Source organism: Calliopsis andreniformis, chromosome 1, assembly GCF_051401765.1.
Source record: "Calliopsis andreniformis isolate RMS-2024a chromosome 1, iyCalAndr_principal, whole genome shotgun sequence".
Classification (NCBI taxonomy): Eukaryota; Metazoa; Arthropoda; class Insecta; order Hymenoptera; family Andrenidae; genus Calliopsis; species Calliopsis andreniformis.
Genome location: NC_135062.1, coordinates 9,335,064 through 9,351,921, shown reverse-complemented (window position 1 = coordinate 9,351,921; position 16,858 = coordinate 9,335,064). Strand labels below are relative to the sequence as shown.

Here is a 16,858-nt window from a genome sequence, read left to right as displayed (position 1 = left end):
ATCAACGTTATTCAGGGTTTCAGTTGAAAAGTTCGTAACAAATACTATCCTTGACAATTTCTCTCTCTCTTTTTTTTTCTTTTTGGGAAAGTAAAAATAATACTGTAGCTTTTTTCATTCTTGTTCATATTTCTTTTTTAAGAAAATATTCATCGTAGTACAAATATTGTATATTTGATGATACAGGTTTCATCTCAGATAGCAGACGACGTCTTGAAGACGTCTATTTTATGTCTATTTTATGCCTGAACGTCTTACGATATAATTTAGACATCTTTAAAAAATTTGACAGCGTATATTTTAAAGATTTCTGAAATTTACGTCCATAAGGCGTCTTTCAGACATTTTTAAGACTTTACTGGATGTCTTTAATATGTTTTTTACACATCTCTACGCTATATGGGATTATGTTGTAAATTTTATTTCTGACCTCTAGAATGTGCTTCTATTTTTTGTTAAAAAAAATTGTGAAATTTGGCAAGGGCTGTTTTTGCTGTGGACTCTTCAATTAGTCGGTGTAGGTATTAAGGATAAGATTATACATATACATAGAATAAGTTTGAAAATAGAACTTAGAAAATGATTTAATGGCAGTCTAAAGAGCCAAAAGAATAGAGAATAGGTACTTCATCTTCGAATTTGATCTTAAGCCACTCAACCTCAGAACATAATCATTGTTCAATATTCTTCTAACACTAACATTTTCTAACATCTAATAAAAATTCGTGAAATTTAGAAATATAATAATTTAGAGTAATTGGCATTCGTTAACGTTTTAAATAATTTAAGTAAATAATGTTATTAGTCGTAAAAATAATTTTACTTTATATTCTAGAACTAATTGAGGTTCTACTCTAAAATCATTGCACCACTTAGATCGTATCTAACGCCTGAAATGCAGTACAGTATTTCCTCGATATAGTCTCGTTGCTGCATTTGCTATAGATGGAAATTATTCAAAGTGAAAGAGTTTTATTTATGAGCCCTCTCATTCAGAATTTTTTATAAGACCAAAGTGGGATACAATGAGCACGAGTTGACCTAGAAAATGTGTCCAACAGTATAAATTTGCCAATGGAGCAGAGGGCCTACATGGAAGGAACACTATATCTATGCTACATATAATATGGGAAACCTAGGAAAAATTTTCTTGAAGTAACGATATTCCCCAATTGAACATAAAAGAACAGAAAATTAGTGTCTCAGATAAAAGGCTAATGCAGGTTACACATGTAGACGTAGAGTAAATTTGCATTTTACCGTATGTGTATGCCTACATAGCAAAGCACGTAATAGCATTGTTACGTTTCGAAGAGGAGGATTGAAAAACGCCATTTACATGGAAAATGGGGATATGCATTAGTCGAATTCGTTGAGGCAAAATATCGTTCGCCCGAGGTTAATTACTTCTCGTGAGGCTCTTTAGCATATTTCAAGAGGTAATAAGCTGGCGAGCCACACATTTGATAGATAAAGTGGCATTACCAAAGAACAGACTAAGTTGTCTTCATTCTGTATCATTATGCAGAAACGGATCGTACAAATTATCGATTTGCGTTAATCACCGTTCCCTCTCATAATATCCCACAATACAACTTGTATCCTCTGTACACTAATTGTAGTCGAAGGATCATGCAGTGGACAAGGGTGAAGAAATTGAACTCCTATTCGAAGATGTTGAATTTTCCTATAAGATAAAATACCCAATTACTAATACCAACCCAGTTACTGTCACTTTAAGTTATTTCTTTTTTTAATAATAAATAAACCTTGCGAAATCCTACACAACAACTCAGCATACAACTAAAACTGTAATTACGTGGGAGAAAAAATGCCAGTACCTTTTTTATTAATTTTTCTAAAAGCAAGACATTAAAGTTTTCTAAAGAGTAAGACACGAAAGAAAGTTTAAACTACTAAGATAATAAAATATTATTTTTTAGATAACTGAAGCAATGTACTGACAAATAATAAAAGAAATGTATGCCTGTGGTCGATAAATAAAACAAAAGTATATAATAATGTTAGAATTAATTCTTAAAATGATAGTAGATAATTGGAAAGTTCGTAATGAAAACAACCCTCATCAAATTTAACGATTTTTAAAATGAGAACACATTCTAGTGATCAGAAACGAGATTCACATTATGAACATTTTCTTAAAAAGAACATTAATCAATTGAACAAGTATTAAAGACACTAGAGTATTTTCTTGCACTCCTAGAAAAAGATAAAAATTGCCAAGGGTCGTTTTTGTTATAAGCTCTTCAATTGGGTCTTTTACTTTATTCTAGCCCTGGAACCTTTCGTAGATTCTACCCCGTTCAACCAGCACAGAAACAAGGAAAAAAGAGAGTAAGACGATAATAGTTGGTCGATTGCATCACGCATAGCCGCATGCAGTGGACAAGGGTGAAGAAATTGTCGCATGCATCTCGAAGACGTTGTATTTTCCCATATTCTAGCCCTGGAAGCCTGGAACCTTTCGTAGGTTCCACCCTATTCCACTAGCACGAAAACGGAAAAAAAGAATAAGACGATAATATTATTCCTGAGAGACAATCGAACCCAAATCCTGTTTTGTCATTTTCCAAGAAAACGGAAAAACAAATCACCCATTTAACATTGTATTTGAAGCACTTTATACTATTAAATCTTCCATACCTATAACATGATTTATGTCGATTTTTATTATTTTAATAAAACGAAAAGAAGGCAGTAAAATTTAACACATTGATTGTCACACTAAATTCACTAAATGACTTCAATTGTAAAAAGAAAAAATACTTTCAATTCATTTACGTGTCTATTCTAAATTCTAGAGTATTCTCCTTCCACTCAGCAGTCGCTACAATTTTTCGTTAATACCATTTACAATTGCACACGTACATTAATATTACTCAACAATAATATAGAACTTGTCACCCATACATGACTAACATGGCAGTCACGTTAATTAAAAAAAAAAAAATGGACTTAAGTTACCCCGGCATTCAGACACAGAACAGTTAGTCGATCGTACAATATTCTGCATAGCCACATGCGCTGGACAAGAGCGAAGAAATAGTCGTCTGCATCTCCCCGTTCGAAGACGCCCGTATTTTCCCATATACCGTAGCCCTGGAACCTTTCGTAGGTTCCACCCTGTTCGACCAGCACGGGAACGAGGGGAGGGAGGAAAAAAAGAGAGTAAGACGATAATAGTTGGTCGATTGTATTACGCATAGCCGTAAGCTCTGCAGATGCGTGATGCGCTAAACGTGACGCGGTACGACATTCTGCGGGCGAGCCCGCGCGCGGATGGAAGACCGTTTTTGGGCACGTCGTTACAGGGAAAAATCGATGGCCCCCGCGGGCTGATAGAACGTCGAAAGTATGGATTCATGACGCAGTCCCCTGAAAAGGGCCGGCCCCGCTTTAAGCAGGCTTTTCGAAAAAGTCTCACCCGTGTGCGGCCAGGTCGCGGCGAGCCTGCGCACCGATAAACGCGCAATGCGACACGCGATAGAGTAGGACAGGGAGACTCGTAATCTCGTTAAAAAGAGACGAAACGGGGGGATGGAGAAGCGCACAGCGGCGTTCACGATTAACGGTAAGGAAGGGAATTTAATGGGTGTCACGGCAAAGAATGTTAATTTTATACCTTGCGTACGCCATCGATGCGTCGCCTAATTGGTGTTAATTTAGTGGGTGAACGCCGCCGCGGAAAATCGAGGTTTTCGAAACGAGCCACTCGCAGATGAACTGGTCAACTGATCGAGCGAAAGCAGTGGAACTCGACGATACAGCAGATGAATTGATAATGTATTTTCGAGATTAATGTAAAGAAATAGAGAATATATTGCAGTGAATTGTTTGAAAGATGTTCAGTTTTCTTTCTTTAGATTTTGGACTCTTAACCGAAAACTGGGAAATCATTAAAGTGCTTTCGGAAGTATGTTAAATGTTCAGTATTTATACATAACTTCGTTATTTCGGGAAGTAAATAGAATTATACCTGAAATCCTTTTGATTTTTGGAAAATTAGTCACTAATCACATGCTTAGATAAGGGAATTAAAAGTGTAATAAGAACTGGAATTGATCAGTTTGCCTTCTATAATGTTGAAATGATGGTTATGTAGTATGATGAGAGGGTTTGGGCGAAGGGAAAGTTGATTTTTCGTCAGGTTTAGACGAAACTTGTGAACTTAACCTCTCGAGGGAGGAATTTTTTGAGGCCAAATAGAATAATTGTATTTTATTCTATAAACGTATTCATTTAAGATATGAAATACAGGAGAAAATAAGAAATTCTCTAGGGAATACCTACCCCCAAAAGTTTTTATTATATTTTTCGTGGTAATTATGCATAAATTCAAGAAAAACTAAACATACGCATATGCGGCAGTTTCCTTCAAGAGGTTAATTCGATTGAGATCATTTTCTTTTGGTGGAGATAGCACTTGTTTGATGCGAAAATTATGTATAGGTATGTTTCAGGAATATCATATGCTCCCTATTACATCATGCTTCGTTGATTTTATCGTTGGAAGTGAATATATTATAATATTATAGTGTAGTCATTAGGTGGGTTTTTATTGTGAGAATATATTGATAGTTTGTCAAGCAAATTGAGACGTTAAAGTAATAAAATAAAAAGATTGTGTCAATTTTGTCTTTCTGTGTCATATTTCACTTCCAGTTTCCTTATCGATATTATAATTAATACGATTTTTAATACATGTCAGATCTGTAACGAATAATATACTGTATTATATTTGACGTATTCTATACATGTTATTTTCATGCATTTTGATTGCATAATTTTCATATTATATTGCATAGCTGAATACTCCCAATAAATTAGGTACTGAAACAGTCATTTTGGAGTAAAAGTTACTTTTATTATTACGAGCATTCGTTAACATGAGTTTTTGAACATAGACAGAATTCGTTTCGAAGTAGAAATGCAATTACTTCACGATTATCGTATATTAAAAATGTATACATATTGATCTACGATTCGCAAATGCCAGTTTTATAACTAAATAGAAACATAACATACAGATTACTTTTTTGTGAATATGAAATAAAAATTTTGTGTTTTATACTGCAATTAATTTTTTAGAATCCATGTTAATTAAACATTTTTTAATCTTTTAACTGAGTTATAGGCTCCTAAAGACTTGGTCCCTTTTTTTTGTACACCTTGTATAATAAACTGAAAACTGTTAATAGAACGATACGGAATTTTAATTGATCAATCGATATCCAACATAAAAATATTTTTACCAAAATAAATTACGGAGACGTGTGTACGAATATAACTCGCAAGGTGGTCAATACATTCTTTAACTTATCCTGTAAAAAAATACGTACCTTCGAGCGATAATATCGAAAAAATGAAGATAAAGTAAATGAAAAAAGTTTTCTTTACCGTATAAACTACAGTAGATTTCCAAATTTTAAGCAATTTAGTGATAATATTTTTCAAAATTCTATGAAGTTAATATTTTGTTATTCAGAACTTTCAATTTCAAATTCAATCGATTTTTTTATTAACGATATTTAAACTTATGATGTCAATAATTTTCTAAATTACAGAGCTAAAATAATTCCAGCATTAATAGTCTGTCGATTTAACTTAGAAGTCGTTTAAAGGAAATAGATCTTTATTTCAGAATTGTTCATTTATTAGAACTCGTTACAGTGATTGTTGTTAAATTATTTATACAATTCTAACATCCTTTTTTCAACGAACCCATTTATACAATGATGCAACAGTGCAACAGTAGAGATAAGCAGGTACTATTGCCACAAGGGCAAAGAAATGCCAATGTTGCAGAATAAATTGTGATCTCTTTAAATCTTATCTCCAACAATAAAACTCTGAATCATTCAAAAGTTACTGGTATCGACAGAATTGGTAATATTGGATTTGTAGTCTCTACTTCCAATGCTGTGGCCATGCAGTCACTTGCAGCTTCTACTTCACCTAAAGATTCCAAAACCATTCCCAAATTATACCTACAAATAGAAACAATATATTTTAATAAAGTCCCTAATTTTCTATTTTATAAAATTAATATCTCTAATTTTATTTTATGTTTAGGCAATTTTCTAATACCATGTTTGATGCGAATTCGGATCTATCTTCGCCGCATCCCTTAAAGTTTTTTCAGCCAACCTCTGGCTTCCTAAGTAGTGATAAATTAAACCCTAGAGACATAAATAAACATACACTGTTACAAAATTAAATATTGTTAAAAGATATAAAAATAACATAAATAAAGCAGCGATTATTCTTGATTGATAACAGTAAACATTACCAAATGTTGCAGACTCTTTATATGCGATGGATTGATTGAAATTGCATTCTGATAACACTGTTTTGCTTCCAAGTATTCCAGTTTATATTCATGCAAGAGACCTCGCTGAAACGAAAAATATACTTAACGCAATTATTCAAAATAGCAACATTTTAATTTATATAAACTTACCGTGTACATAATGTGATGACTTAATGGAAAAATATTAGTAGCTTCTTGTAAAGAGAGAACAGCGCCATTTGGTTGGTCTAGGACTAAATATACTTCAGTAAGTAATAACCACACCTGTAATTGTAATAACCATGCTCTCTGAGGTCCTGGTTTTGGCGTGAAAGAACTAAGCGAAGATGCCACTTCGGAAAGAGCTTGCTCCACCCGTGAAGCAGCTAACGACTGTGCATGTAAAGAACCTGTTTAAAAGATTATTGTTATTTGCGAGAGCTGCTTAGTTCTACAAAAATAAAATAACACGGTTATTTAATACGTACTTGAGTCTTTATCGGATAATTCTGAAGTATACAATTGGAAAACACTTCTAGTTTCGCTTCGTTTCTCACTGTGTTGCTCATTGCAATTGGTATTTGTTTGATCCTCGTATAGATTTTTCCAAAGTAAGAGCATGTGCCTTATTGTAAATAATGCTTGCTCGCCACCTATACTTCGTAATTCAAGGTGTGCTTTCACATAAAGGAAATTCAAATTATCTGGATATTCTTCTAATATACTGTTAATTAAATGCAAAGCTTCTGAATATTGCTTATGAGCTGATAGAAGTAATACCAATAAATGCAATGATGGAATGTGTTCTGCTCGAAGGTTTAATGCAATTTTTACGTGAATCATTGCATCATTAATTTGTCTATTAATAGCATATTCATGGGCCAAATAATATTCAGCTAAGTGATCGTTCGGATCGCACTGTTGTGCTCTGTTAAAAAGAAAGTATACAATAGTATAACATTTTACAATATTCGATCTACTTTATATTTAATGTTTAAATATGCATACTTTTGAAAACATTCTAGAGCTGTTTTAGTGTGATAAGTTTTATCCAATTTCACTATAGTATTTGCAGAAAGAATACTGTGGCCAATACCAATGTACAGATGACACCTAGACTGCATTCCTTGTGAATTTGTAGTTTCTCTTTGAAGTGCCTTCTGACTCCATTCTATACCTTCCATTACCTATTAGAGATTTCATTCGATAATCTTATTTGTTTACACTTTTTATTTAAATATATTTCATAGAAAGAAATATTTTCTTACCATATTTAATTGTTCATAACATAATCTTGCAGCTAAAAGACAAGGCATTACTTTCTGTGGCGATAATTTTGCTACCACTTTCAAAACCCTATATGCATGCATGTATCTTCCCATACTGATTAAACACAATGCACATTGAGTCCACACGTGTGCTTCGTCATGAGAAAACTTCATTGCCCTTTCAAACGACTAACGTAACACAAAATTTAGTTAAGATTGTACAACGAATATTATCGTAAATTTAATAAATAATAAGTAAAAAATATGATATTTAATTATATGAACCTCATATAATAAATCCACTTGACTCCATCTCACAACGACCGCCGCAAGAAGATCATATACTGCAGTTGCATTTTCAAATGCATGTATTCTTGCTTCTTTGAACTCTGGAGATTGACTAAGTACTGCATCTCTAACTGCCATAGCTTCACTTATCAGTAACAATAAAATTGTTTCTTCGTATTCATTTCTTGGCACAAACATATTTAAACCTACGTATTTCTTCGGTTTCCATGGCGAACCTAAATGAATATTATTCAAATAATGATGGGATTGAATAACTAGAGAAATTGGAAATGTTATCATTTGCTCTTTTTACCTGTTGTATCGTTTGCTTCTGGAGATTTATACTCAGCGCCGCTTATTCCCCGAACTAATAATTCTGCCAATTGCCTCGTTAAAGTAACTCGAAGACTTTGAGTTGTAGTAGATTCCACAGCTGATAAAATTTCTCTGGTAAAGAATTCAATTAAAATAAATAAAAAGAAAAGCTAATTGTAATTGTAAAAATTATAAATGCAAAATTGTAACGTTTGTTCAAGTTTTTATATAATTAAAGTTATTACTATTCCATTACTTTTTATCTTTTCGTTAAAAAAAATTATTTACCTATAACGACTAATTGCACCTTGCACATTACCAGTTTGAACATAAAGTATGGGTGCCCTTTGTAGTGCAGTTTCCAAAATAGGTCCAATTTGTTTTGTAGAGCAAAATGAAGATTGAGAAGTATATGTGCCTGTTAATTAAATATGATATTAGTATATTAGCATTGAAAATAAAATGTTTAATTTCTATGATCATTTATAAATAATTCTATAATATAACTGAAACAGATTGAAGTGTATGTAATTAATATGATACATTTTTATGAATTTATTATTCATTCTTAATTATTCTTACCATAATACATTATTCATACAAATGCTAACTACAGAATTTTATGTATTAATAAGCATTGTTCGATTGAAAACAGTATGCTAAATATCGATTCACGTCACCTGTACTGTTAGTATTTACAGTAGACGTGCCATTTTGATGTAGCATTGCAAGTTTATCTTGTTCCTGTAAATATACCAATGTCAAGTCTCCAGCAATCTCGTAACATTTGATGATCTGTTCTTGCCATTCTGCTATTCTTGTCTTTGATTTAGAATTAGGCGGTAACCTTTCCAGACAAAGACCTATTATGAATAAATGTAAGAAGTTAGAATAGAGATGTTTCTAAGAAGAATTAATACACATGATAATAAATACAAAATTACATTCTTTCAGTATTAAAATTACTCAATGTGAAATTTCTTTTCTAATTGTTCTCTATTTAATACATTAAGAAATATCTGTACTGAAAAAATGTTTAAAATACAACATACATACATTTCATATTAATAACAGTATTTATAACAATAAACGTCTGTAGCACATATATTATGCAGTCTTTTTATGCAATAAATCACAAGCACAATAACTATAGTGCTTAGCTACTAAACCAATTAATTTTTTACTTTTAAAGAAATATTTTTTTATTAAATGGAATTATTTAATAAATTTTATCAATCATTACAGACAAGCTTTCTAAATTTACAAAATGTTTAAAAGAATATCTACTTTAAGGATAGCACATAAAATTGACAAAAGAATTAAGCTTACAAATACATTAAAAGCTTGTAGATAGCAGAAAAAATAGACTTCATCAAGAAACATGCAATCACAATACAAAACTATGTAAAAGCACAGGAAAATGAATGCTTTCATTAGGAGATAAGAAAATATAATTACCAGTAATGAAATAATATGTTTCTGCTTTGTCGCGAGATAGTTCCTCCTTCAATTTTGATAAAGTATTACAACTACATAAACTGAATAAACAAAATTGATCTTAAATGAGATATTGTATGTTGTAATAGGAATTAACTACAGTATTTGTTATTTGTTTTAAGAATATATATTCTATACTCTAAGATCTATACTCTATACTTTTATACTCTAAATTAATAATAAAATTGTTTATCTTTTCACATAATTTAAAAAAATGACTAATTCGTACCTTTAGATTTTTACTAAGTTTAACTTTGTTTTATAATAAAGTACTGTCTAATATTTTCTTATACAAAAATGTGTATTTAGAAAATATTTGAGATAAAACATATTTTAACATAAATTGTAAGAATTCTTTAATGAAAAACTTTATATTGGACTATCACATAAGAAAAGTAACTTACATAGTGGTGAAACATACAATAACATTATGAGAGCTGATTGAAGTAAAGTTGAAGAGAATGAGATACACTTGCAAACAGCAAAAAAAAAGAAAATTAAATGAAGCAAAATACAAACCTTCAATTGCGTATGACTCAGCTATAATGCGCAGTCTTCGGCTGGATAAATGTTTCTCTGTGTCTAAAGTAAACAGTCTTTTTTTCTCTAAGTTATATATTGGTTATAGTATTAAATGGATAGCAAATATGATCAACAAAATTATCACGCTGTATAAATACCAGTTTCTGGATATGGTGCTACTTCAGACCAGTGTATGAGAAGATTTATACTTAGTACAGACTGCCGATAAAAGAAATATGCAGTCCTTAAAATTTTGTTAGATCTACATTAAGTGCAATGTTGTCAAATTCAGTACAATTTTAATCATCTAAAGTACAATAAACTACTGAAAAACAACTGTTATGTAAAATATATCTAGGACCAAACTATAGTAAATATAAATCATTCTTTTATTTAATAGCAAGCTGTTATACGTGTTATCAGTAATAATGATGCACTAGTACATACTAGCAACGTACTAAATAATTTAAGAATTCTCTTATGCGAACCTTTAATTGCATATGATTCTGCAATAATGCGCAGACTTCTACATGGTAATTGTTTTTCCGTTAGTGTGTGCAATTCAGCTTGTTGATAATGGTTTAGGGCTTCTTCATACATTCCCATCGCATAGTGAAGTTTGCCAAGTAATAAATGCGCATCTAATACAACCAGAGCCTAAAAATTTACATACAATTGATACTAACATATTAGGGATTACCTTCTTAAAGACACAATATGTAAATATATCTTAAATTAAAATGAAAATTAATATATATTCATGTTTTATGCTATAAATAGATTACTTTTTTAATATAACTACACTTCAAGAGCTATACATGCATTTTATAACATTTTAGTCATCCAATATTTCTATAAATATAGTAAAATATTAGAATTACCTGTTTGTCTTTTTCATTTGCTGCAAGAAGTAAATATCTCCTAGTTTCCGCTAGCCCATTTCTTGCTTTTCCAATATTGGCATCTACAGGTGGAGTTTGTTCTAAAAAGCTTTCTAGTCTTCCTTCGCCACATAGGAAGTTCGCTAAACATTCTAAAATTCAAGATATTTATATATGAATTTAAACAAATACTTAGAAGTATACACATATTTATAATATGTTCAATGTGTTCAAATTGTCTCAAAATCCAAACCTGTTTACATCAGAAACATTAATGCTATGTTTATGAATTAAAAAATTGTGACCCATTTGTGAATCAAAAAATTTTGGTTACAGATTATTTTATAATTGAGCATAGTAACAAAAGTAAACACTCAACTGTCTAATTAAAGAAATTATGGATATTTATTAAAAACATTGACAGTGACAGTGTAATTGCCTCTTTGTTAAATTGATAACTGAAACACTAGTAAAAATTACAAATTTAATAAAATTACATGCTTTGTAACAATTATATTTGGCCTTTACTCATATAATCAGTGACGTGACTTGACGACTTTTTTTCACACAAACAGGTTACGAAACTTTAGACGTGACGTTAAAATTCTACAAAACTCGGTGAAATATTTCACTGAAAATGAATCGATCAATAAAGAAAGCGACTGTTATTAAAGAAAATAAATAAGAAAAATGAAAATATTTACCATTACTTGGGTACTGTACTTTCAGATGTTCTGCTAATTCTATAACCTTTTTCCAATTTCCCTCCTCACGGTTTTTATCGATTTCGCTTTCAATTCGAAGGGTGTGTCCTTTTTTACTTGTCATTCTAATTCACGGGAGAAAAAGAATGAGACAAATCGTTATGTTCTTTCGTAATGTCCACCAAGATGTAACGTAGTATATCGATCATCAGTGATGTTACGAACGTGGGCTCGACGTAAAAGTACACGTATGACAACCTCCGCCTCGAGCACGTGCCAGACCATTTTGAACTGCTGTCACATCATTGATTCTATAGGGTGGACCGAAAGTCAATTTACGTTTTCTTTGACTACGTACAAATATTATTTAAAATAAACAGAAACGCAAACTCCAATTTAGAAATTATTTATTAAACAGTTTTTTCTATTTCAATATGAAAAATTAAATCCATTAACAATAAGTAGATAAGTACTCGCGTTTTGACTGTTCACAAATTTGTGTACCTTCCGCAGCACTTATTATTTTAATTAAAATTACAGGTAACAGTTTGTTTATTTTTTCTGTGATCTGTTTTAACTCACTCATAGTGTTCAATTTATCAATATCAATACCCAATTAGCTTGATAATTAACGTTCAAATTCAGTGTACAGACGGTGTTTAATATTTGTAATGTTAAAATCACGTCGAGATATTGTGTCAAAGAAGAAATAATTATACAAATGCTTGCGAAGTAAATTTTCATACACTATATATTTATTAAATATAAATTGTTTGGGTAGAACCCTATATTTGGGAAAGGAAAAAATTCAAAAATTGTTAAAAATAAAATATACACGAAATACGAATCAAAATAATTTACCATTTTGAGTAACATAAATTTCAGTTAAGAGTTTTCAGTTAAAAACTGGTAGATAAACTAGATGTTGCTTTTTAATAATTTATTGATCATTCAGTTGTGTATGTATGTATGTATGTATATGTTTATAGTAACAATAAAAATAAATCTTCTTTGATTCTCCTTTTTGATTTTATACATATATACATATTTATTTATACAAATTCTAACTTTTTATATAAAAACTAATTTATATCAGTTGTTGAAGACTGAAACTGATTTTGGCAGTCTTTTTGGCAATTAAGAATTAGGTCTTAGGTTCTCCAAGTAATTCTCGATACCGTTTCTTCCATTTGTTTTTTATGTCTGTTATATTGTGCTGAAATATATATTTTTATTTGGATTATTTCAAGACGTTATTGTTTTATAAATATGAGCAAAGAAAAATGTACACAAGTTTAGCAACCTGTAATATATGCACTCCACGTTGCGTCAGAACTATAAGTTCCTTCATTCCATCGTTTGTTACGTCCATGTAACATATAGAATGTACGGGTGCGTCAAAAAGTTTTCTAACAACTAATTCCCACGTATTATTTATGAAAGAAAATATCAGAACTTCTTGACCATATGTTCCTAACAATATTTCATTTTGTCCATCCATGTTGATGTCAGCAATGCAAGAACATAAGATGCAATCAGATGATTCGCTTCCATTTAATCTTATATCTTCCTCCATTCCATTATTTAAAATATCCCTAATAAACATAAATCAATTACTCATCTCATACATGACATAAAATCAGTATACTTACATGAAAACAATGGCATAGCTTGTATTCACTACAAGAACATTCAGTTTTGTTTCTGTGTCATCTGATGAACAGCTTGAGGCTGTAACAGATAATAAGAATAAGCAATCATACAACAGTTGCATTTAAATGTCCTTTAACTTAGTAATACTTACCTTTAGAATCAAGGAAAGCAGGTCTCACAATTTTATTTTGTTGTGGAAATACACATACGCTAGGAATAGGTCTTTCGTATCTTAATTTCCAACTTCGACGGACCTTCAATTCTAAAACATTAACAATAGCTACTTTGACCAAACCACATTCACAACCAATTACAGTCAGTCTCCTAAATGAATTTAAATTGTACATAATCTTTAAAGTTCAGAATAAGTTACTACATTTCAATCATTAAAGGAATGTTTGAAATTATACCAGTTGTAATTATCGTAATAGTAAATGTTAATCCATAAAGCAATTGCTTGGATGTCGTGTAGCTCAGGGAAATATTTTTCAATTGGTGATTCACTGTAACTATGATTTAATTTATCTTCCCTGATCATATGAATCTTATAATCACTTCCAGACAGTAACCAAACAACCTGAAACCTTAGAAAAATTGTAATTCTCTTTTACATTTGTAGGATAATACATGACATAGCTTTTTTGATTGCTTTTCTATCTCAATAACTTACATTCACATGTCTTGTATAAACTACTATTAATACAGAAAATTACCTCATTCTGAGAATTCTGTTGTGGTAGTATGGTATGATATAAATGATACGGAGTATATGCTAATTCTACCATAAGGCAATTTTGTGCTATAGCTTCAATTGAACTGGCTTCATCTCCTTCACCATCCATAGCACCTTCTGTGTATATGTTTAAATACCTTTCTATGGAGGTGTCTGTGCTTACTTTTAATATAGTTATTCCTATTACAAACCCATCGCCTGTATCAGATTTATTATAAGCATCAATTGATATAATTTCTGCACCGCCTAGTGAAAAATAATTTTATTTAAGCACAAGGACTCTTTTTTAAAAAAATGTATTAATGTTTAAAATTACAAACTTGGTATATACGTGAACAGCAGTTCTTTAACCAATGGTTTTAAATGTGAATTCGGCATTAGATGATATTCACAAGAATATATTTTTCTTTTTAAAGATGCTACTAAAACCTTATTTGAGCCATTAGAGGAACATAATTTTGTCATTGAATAAATATTTCCCTGTGATGTTAAGGGAAACCAATGAGCATCTATCAAGTTACTCATGATTGTTTTACACTTTATATGTTAAGTGCATCAAACCTATGACAGTATTTTAAAATTTTATTGTTATTTACATATACCGTGTTTTGAGTGTAAGAAAGGTGAAATAAAATTAAGTACTTATTCAGAAATGTTAAATTCATTGCGCTATTAAAATTGTTATGCTCGATATACCTATTTTATATTATACTTTAAATAATTTTCAGTTATCGTTCGCGTTATATCGCATATTTGACAGCTTTGAATTGAATTTTAAGGTTAGAAATATAAAGGACATTATATGCATGATATTTGAGTTACAGGGACATCTTTTAAATAACCGTTAGAAAATAAAATTTCATTTCTTTCTTGCTGATGCAATAAATTTTAATAACTTTCTAAATAATTATCAGTTTAGATACAACTTCGAAAATACGATTTTGTATGTATATACACCTATATACACATTACTACAATCTACCAACGTAAAATAAAAAAGTTTTTAAACTTAATTAATAATTTTCTATTATAAGAAATTTTAATCTAGACGTATTATATTTATAATACTTTATGCTTTTTATTATGTTAGTAATTAACAGTATCATATTTTTATATTTATTCATATTAAGTAAATTCATGTTTCAGGGTTAAATATTTATTAAGGGAGTTTTTATTCTTGCTTTAGATTCTTCTTATTTCTTATAATTTACTATATAATTGTATTTTATGACATTAACCAAAGGATGATAAAGGTAGATAAAGGTTATTGTCTACTATTGGTATTACTGATAAAAATTAGCAAGATTTAAATTTAAAGGATTCCTTATCGCGGGAAACATAAATTGACGATTTATTAACATTTATTGACATGAACCAATAAACATCTACTTGCTAAAAAGAATATTAATGAATTTATTTACATTGTATCATTTTTCGTTCTTTATTGTGTAGAATCTGTTAATACTTGAATTTCAATCTGGATAAATTTAATTGATACAGAAATAAATTTCAAATGTTTCTGAAAAATAAGAAATGTAGACGTTAATTTCGAAATAAGTAGGTCTAACAAAGAATACAAGATATATTTTATTTTATACGTATACGCGTAAATGTAGCAGAAAAATTAAACATCTCAGAAAATTTAATAATCTGGTCTATTAGAAAAATATAATCTATATTTAGTCTAGTTTAAATAATTCATTGTTATTTAATCATTTTTTCGATCTGCAATTAATTAAACTGGAATAACTGGTTTTTCATGTCACGTTAGATTTGTTTTCTTCTTCTGTTGATGTAAAGGAAATGTGCTATCCACCTGAGCATTGATTCGCCAGAAATTAATAGCTCACGGTACGTTGATCATGACATTTCCCTTTGGCACCATGATGCCCACGGAAATCCAATATCGAGATTAATCGCGTGCGATCAAGCACCTCGACCTAAATACCGCGGTGTCATTCGGATCAGAATAGAAGCGAGCGTATGGTCATACAGAAAACGTTTACCAACCCACACTTTTGTTACAAAATCATTTCACGCGTTGTTTGCCACGTCCCACGTCTGACTTGTTTTTTTATAATTCTGTAATCGTTGAGTATAATTACTCTCTCTATATCTTTTGTTTACTCAATTTTAGACTTCCTTTGATATTTGATCGGTAATAGAAAACCGAGAAAAATAAGTATTTTAACTGTTAGTTATTTAATATTTGATATTGCGGGTTCTTTTTCCGACAAATTTTCACGAAAGTGATATTATAATGAATTCTGATATTTTCCAGGAAAAAATAAATCTAAACACAACGTATTTCGACTCACTTTTGATCAAAGTTTTACAAAATTTGAACTCTTTAAGTGTGCAAACTTTTTCACATCATAAATTTACTTAAAATAAAAATTAAATTAAAAGGTAGTGTCTAGTTAATTTTTTTAAAACTCTTAGCAATTTATTCCTAACATTGTTGTCACGAAGATCCAATGACGCTGAAGAAAATTTAAATCTGTAGCACACCTTATATATGCACTATTCGTTAAAAGGTTCTTAATTCACACGTTAGAATCATTTAGAAATAAATTTTGTGTTAGTACACGTTTGTTCAGGTCTTTGATAAAATTCATCCGAGTTATATTCTTCACTATAAACTTGCAAGTAGCCTTCAAGCACATAGCAAGAGAACAAATATTGAG

The 16,858-nt window shown here is 30.4% G+C and overlaps 2 protein-coding genes and 1 long non-coding RNA gene across 5 annotated transcripts; 1 reads left to right on the top strand and 2 right to left on the bottom strand.

Annotated features, from left to right (window-relative positions):
* Nucleotides 1-3,338: 3,338 nt before the first annotated feature.
* On the top strand, nucleotides 3,339-4,652 carry LOC143177915 (uncharacterized). Its single transcript, XR_013001680.1, has 2 exons — nucleotides 3,339-3,592; nucleotides 3,688-4,652. It is a non-coding gene; the product is annotated as an uncharacterized LOC143177915 (long non-coding RNA).
* A 1,000-nt stretch (nucleotides 4,653-5,652) lies between these two features.
* Nucleotides 5,653-12,042, bottom strand: Ttc7 (tetratricopeptide repeat domain 7). 2 transcript variants are annotated; one of them, XM_076385450.1, is made up of 15 exons: nucleotides 11,786-12,042; nucleotides 11,082-11,233; nucleotides 10,689-10,857; nucleotides 10,198-10,260; nucleotides 8,862-9,044; nucleotides 8,470-8,599; nucleotides 8,180-8,313; nucleotides 7,864-8,102; nucleotides 7,579-7,767; nucleotides 7,319-7,497; nucleotides 6,799-7,238; nucleotides 6,482-6,720; nucleotides 6,311-6,415; nucleotides 6,109-6,200; nucleotides 5,653-6,008 (listed from the first exon to the last, which is right to left on the bottom strand). In XM_076385450.1, the coding sequence occupies exons 1-15, from the start codon at nucleotides 11,907-11,909 to the stop codon at nucleotides 5,876-5,878; spliced, it is 2,571 nt and encodes an 856-aa protein (XP_076241565.1). In that variant the 5' UTR covers nucleotides 11,910-12,042; the 3' UTR covers nucleotides 5,653-5,875. The 2 variants fall into 2 exon arrangements, with proteins under 2 accessions (XP_076241565.1, XP_076241490.1); XM_076385375.1 differs by lacking the exon at nucleotides 10,198-10,260 and having other exon boundaries at nucleotides 11,786-12,041.
* Nucleotides 12,043-12,715: 673 nt separating this feature from the next.
* LOC143177434 (KICSTOR complex protein kaptin) lies at nucleotides 12,716-14,994 on the bottom strand. Of its 2 annotated transcripts, none has more exons than XM_076375327.1 (8): nucleotides 14,814-14,994; nucleotides 14,492-14,732; nucleotides 14,152-14,417; nucleotides 13,849-14,015; nucleotides 13,590-13,762; nucleotides 13,438-13,516; nucleotides 13,089-13,380; nucleotides 12,716-13,001 (listed from the first exon to the last, which is right to left on the bottom strand). In XM_076375327.1, the coding sequence occupies exons 2-8, from the start codon at nucleotides 14,694-14,696 to the stop codon at nucleotides 12,930-12,932; spliced, it is 1,254 nt and encodes a 417-aa protein (XP_076231442.1). In that variant the 5' UTR covers nucleotides 14,697-14,732; nucleotides 14,814-14,994; the 3' UTR covers nucleotides 12,716-12,929. The 2 variants fall into 2 exon arrangements, with proteins under 2 accessions (XP_076231442.1, XP_076231450.1); XM_076375335.1 differs by having other exon boundaries at nucleotides 14,868-14,988.
* Between the last annotated feature and the right edge of the window lie 1,864 nt (nucleotides 14,995-16,858).

What these genes read in the sequence shown, in the direction of transcription:
- Ttc7 (XM_076385450.1), bottom strand. Translation starts at nt 11,909, where the DNA reads ATGACAAGTAAAAAAGGACACACCCTTCGAATTGAAAGCGAAATCGAT. An exon ending in TGTAAATACTAACAGTACAG is followed by an intron (nt 8,600 to 8,861) that starts GTGACGTGAATC and finishes TTTAATTAACAG; the next exon opens with GCACATATACTTCTCAATCT. An exon ending in GGTGCAATTAGTCGTTATAG is followed by an intron (nt 8,314 to 8,469) that starts GTAAATAATTTT and finishes ATTCTTTACCAG; the next exon opens with AGAAATTTTATCAGCTGTGG.
- LOC143177434 (XM_076375327.1), bottom strand. Translation starts at nt 14,696, where the DNA reads ATGAGTAACTTGATAGATGCTCATTGGTTTCCCTTAACATCACAGGGA. An exon ending in GCTGTTCACGTATATACCAA is followed by an intron (nt 14,418 to 14,491) that starts GTTTGTAATTTT and finishes ATTTTTCACTAG; the next exon opens with GCGGTGCAGAAATTATATCA. An exon ending in TGCTTTCCTTGATTCTAAAG is followed by an intron (nt 13,517 to 13,589) that starts GTAAGTATTACT and finishes TATCTGTTACAG; the next exon opens with CCTCAAGCTGTTCATCAGAT.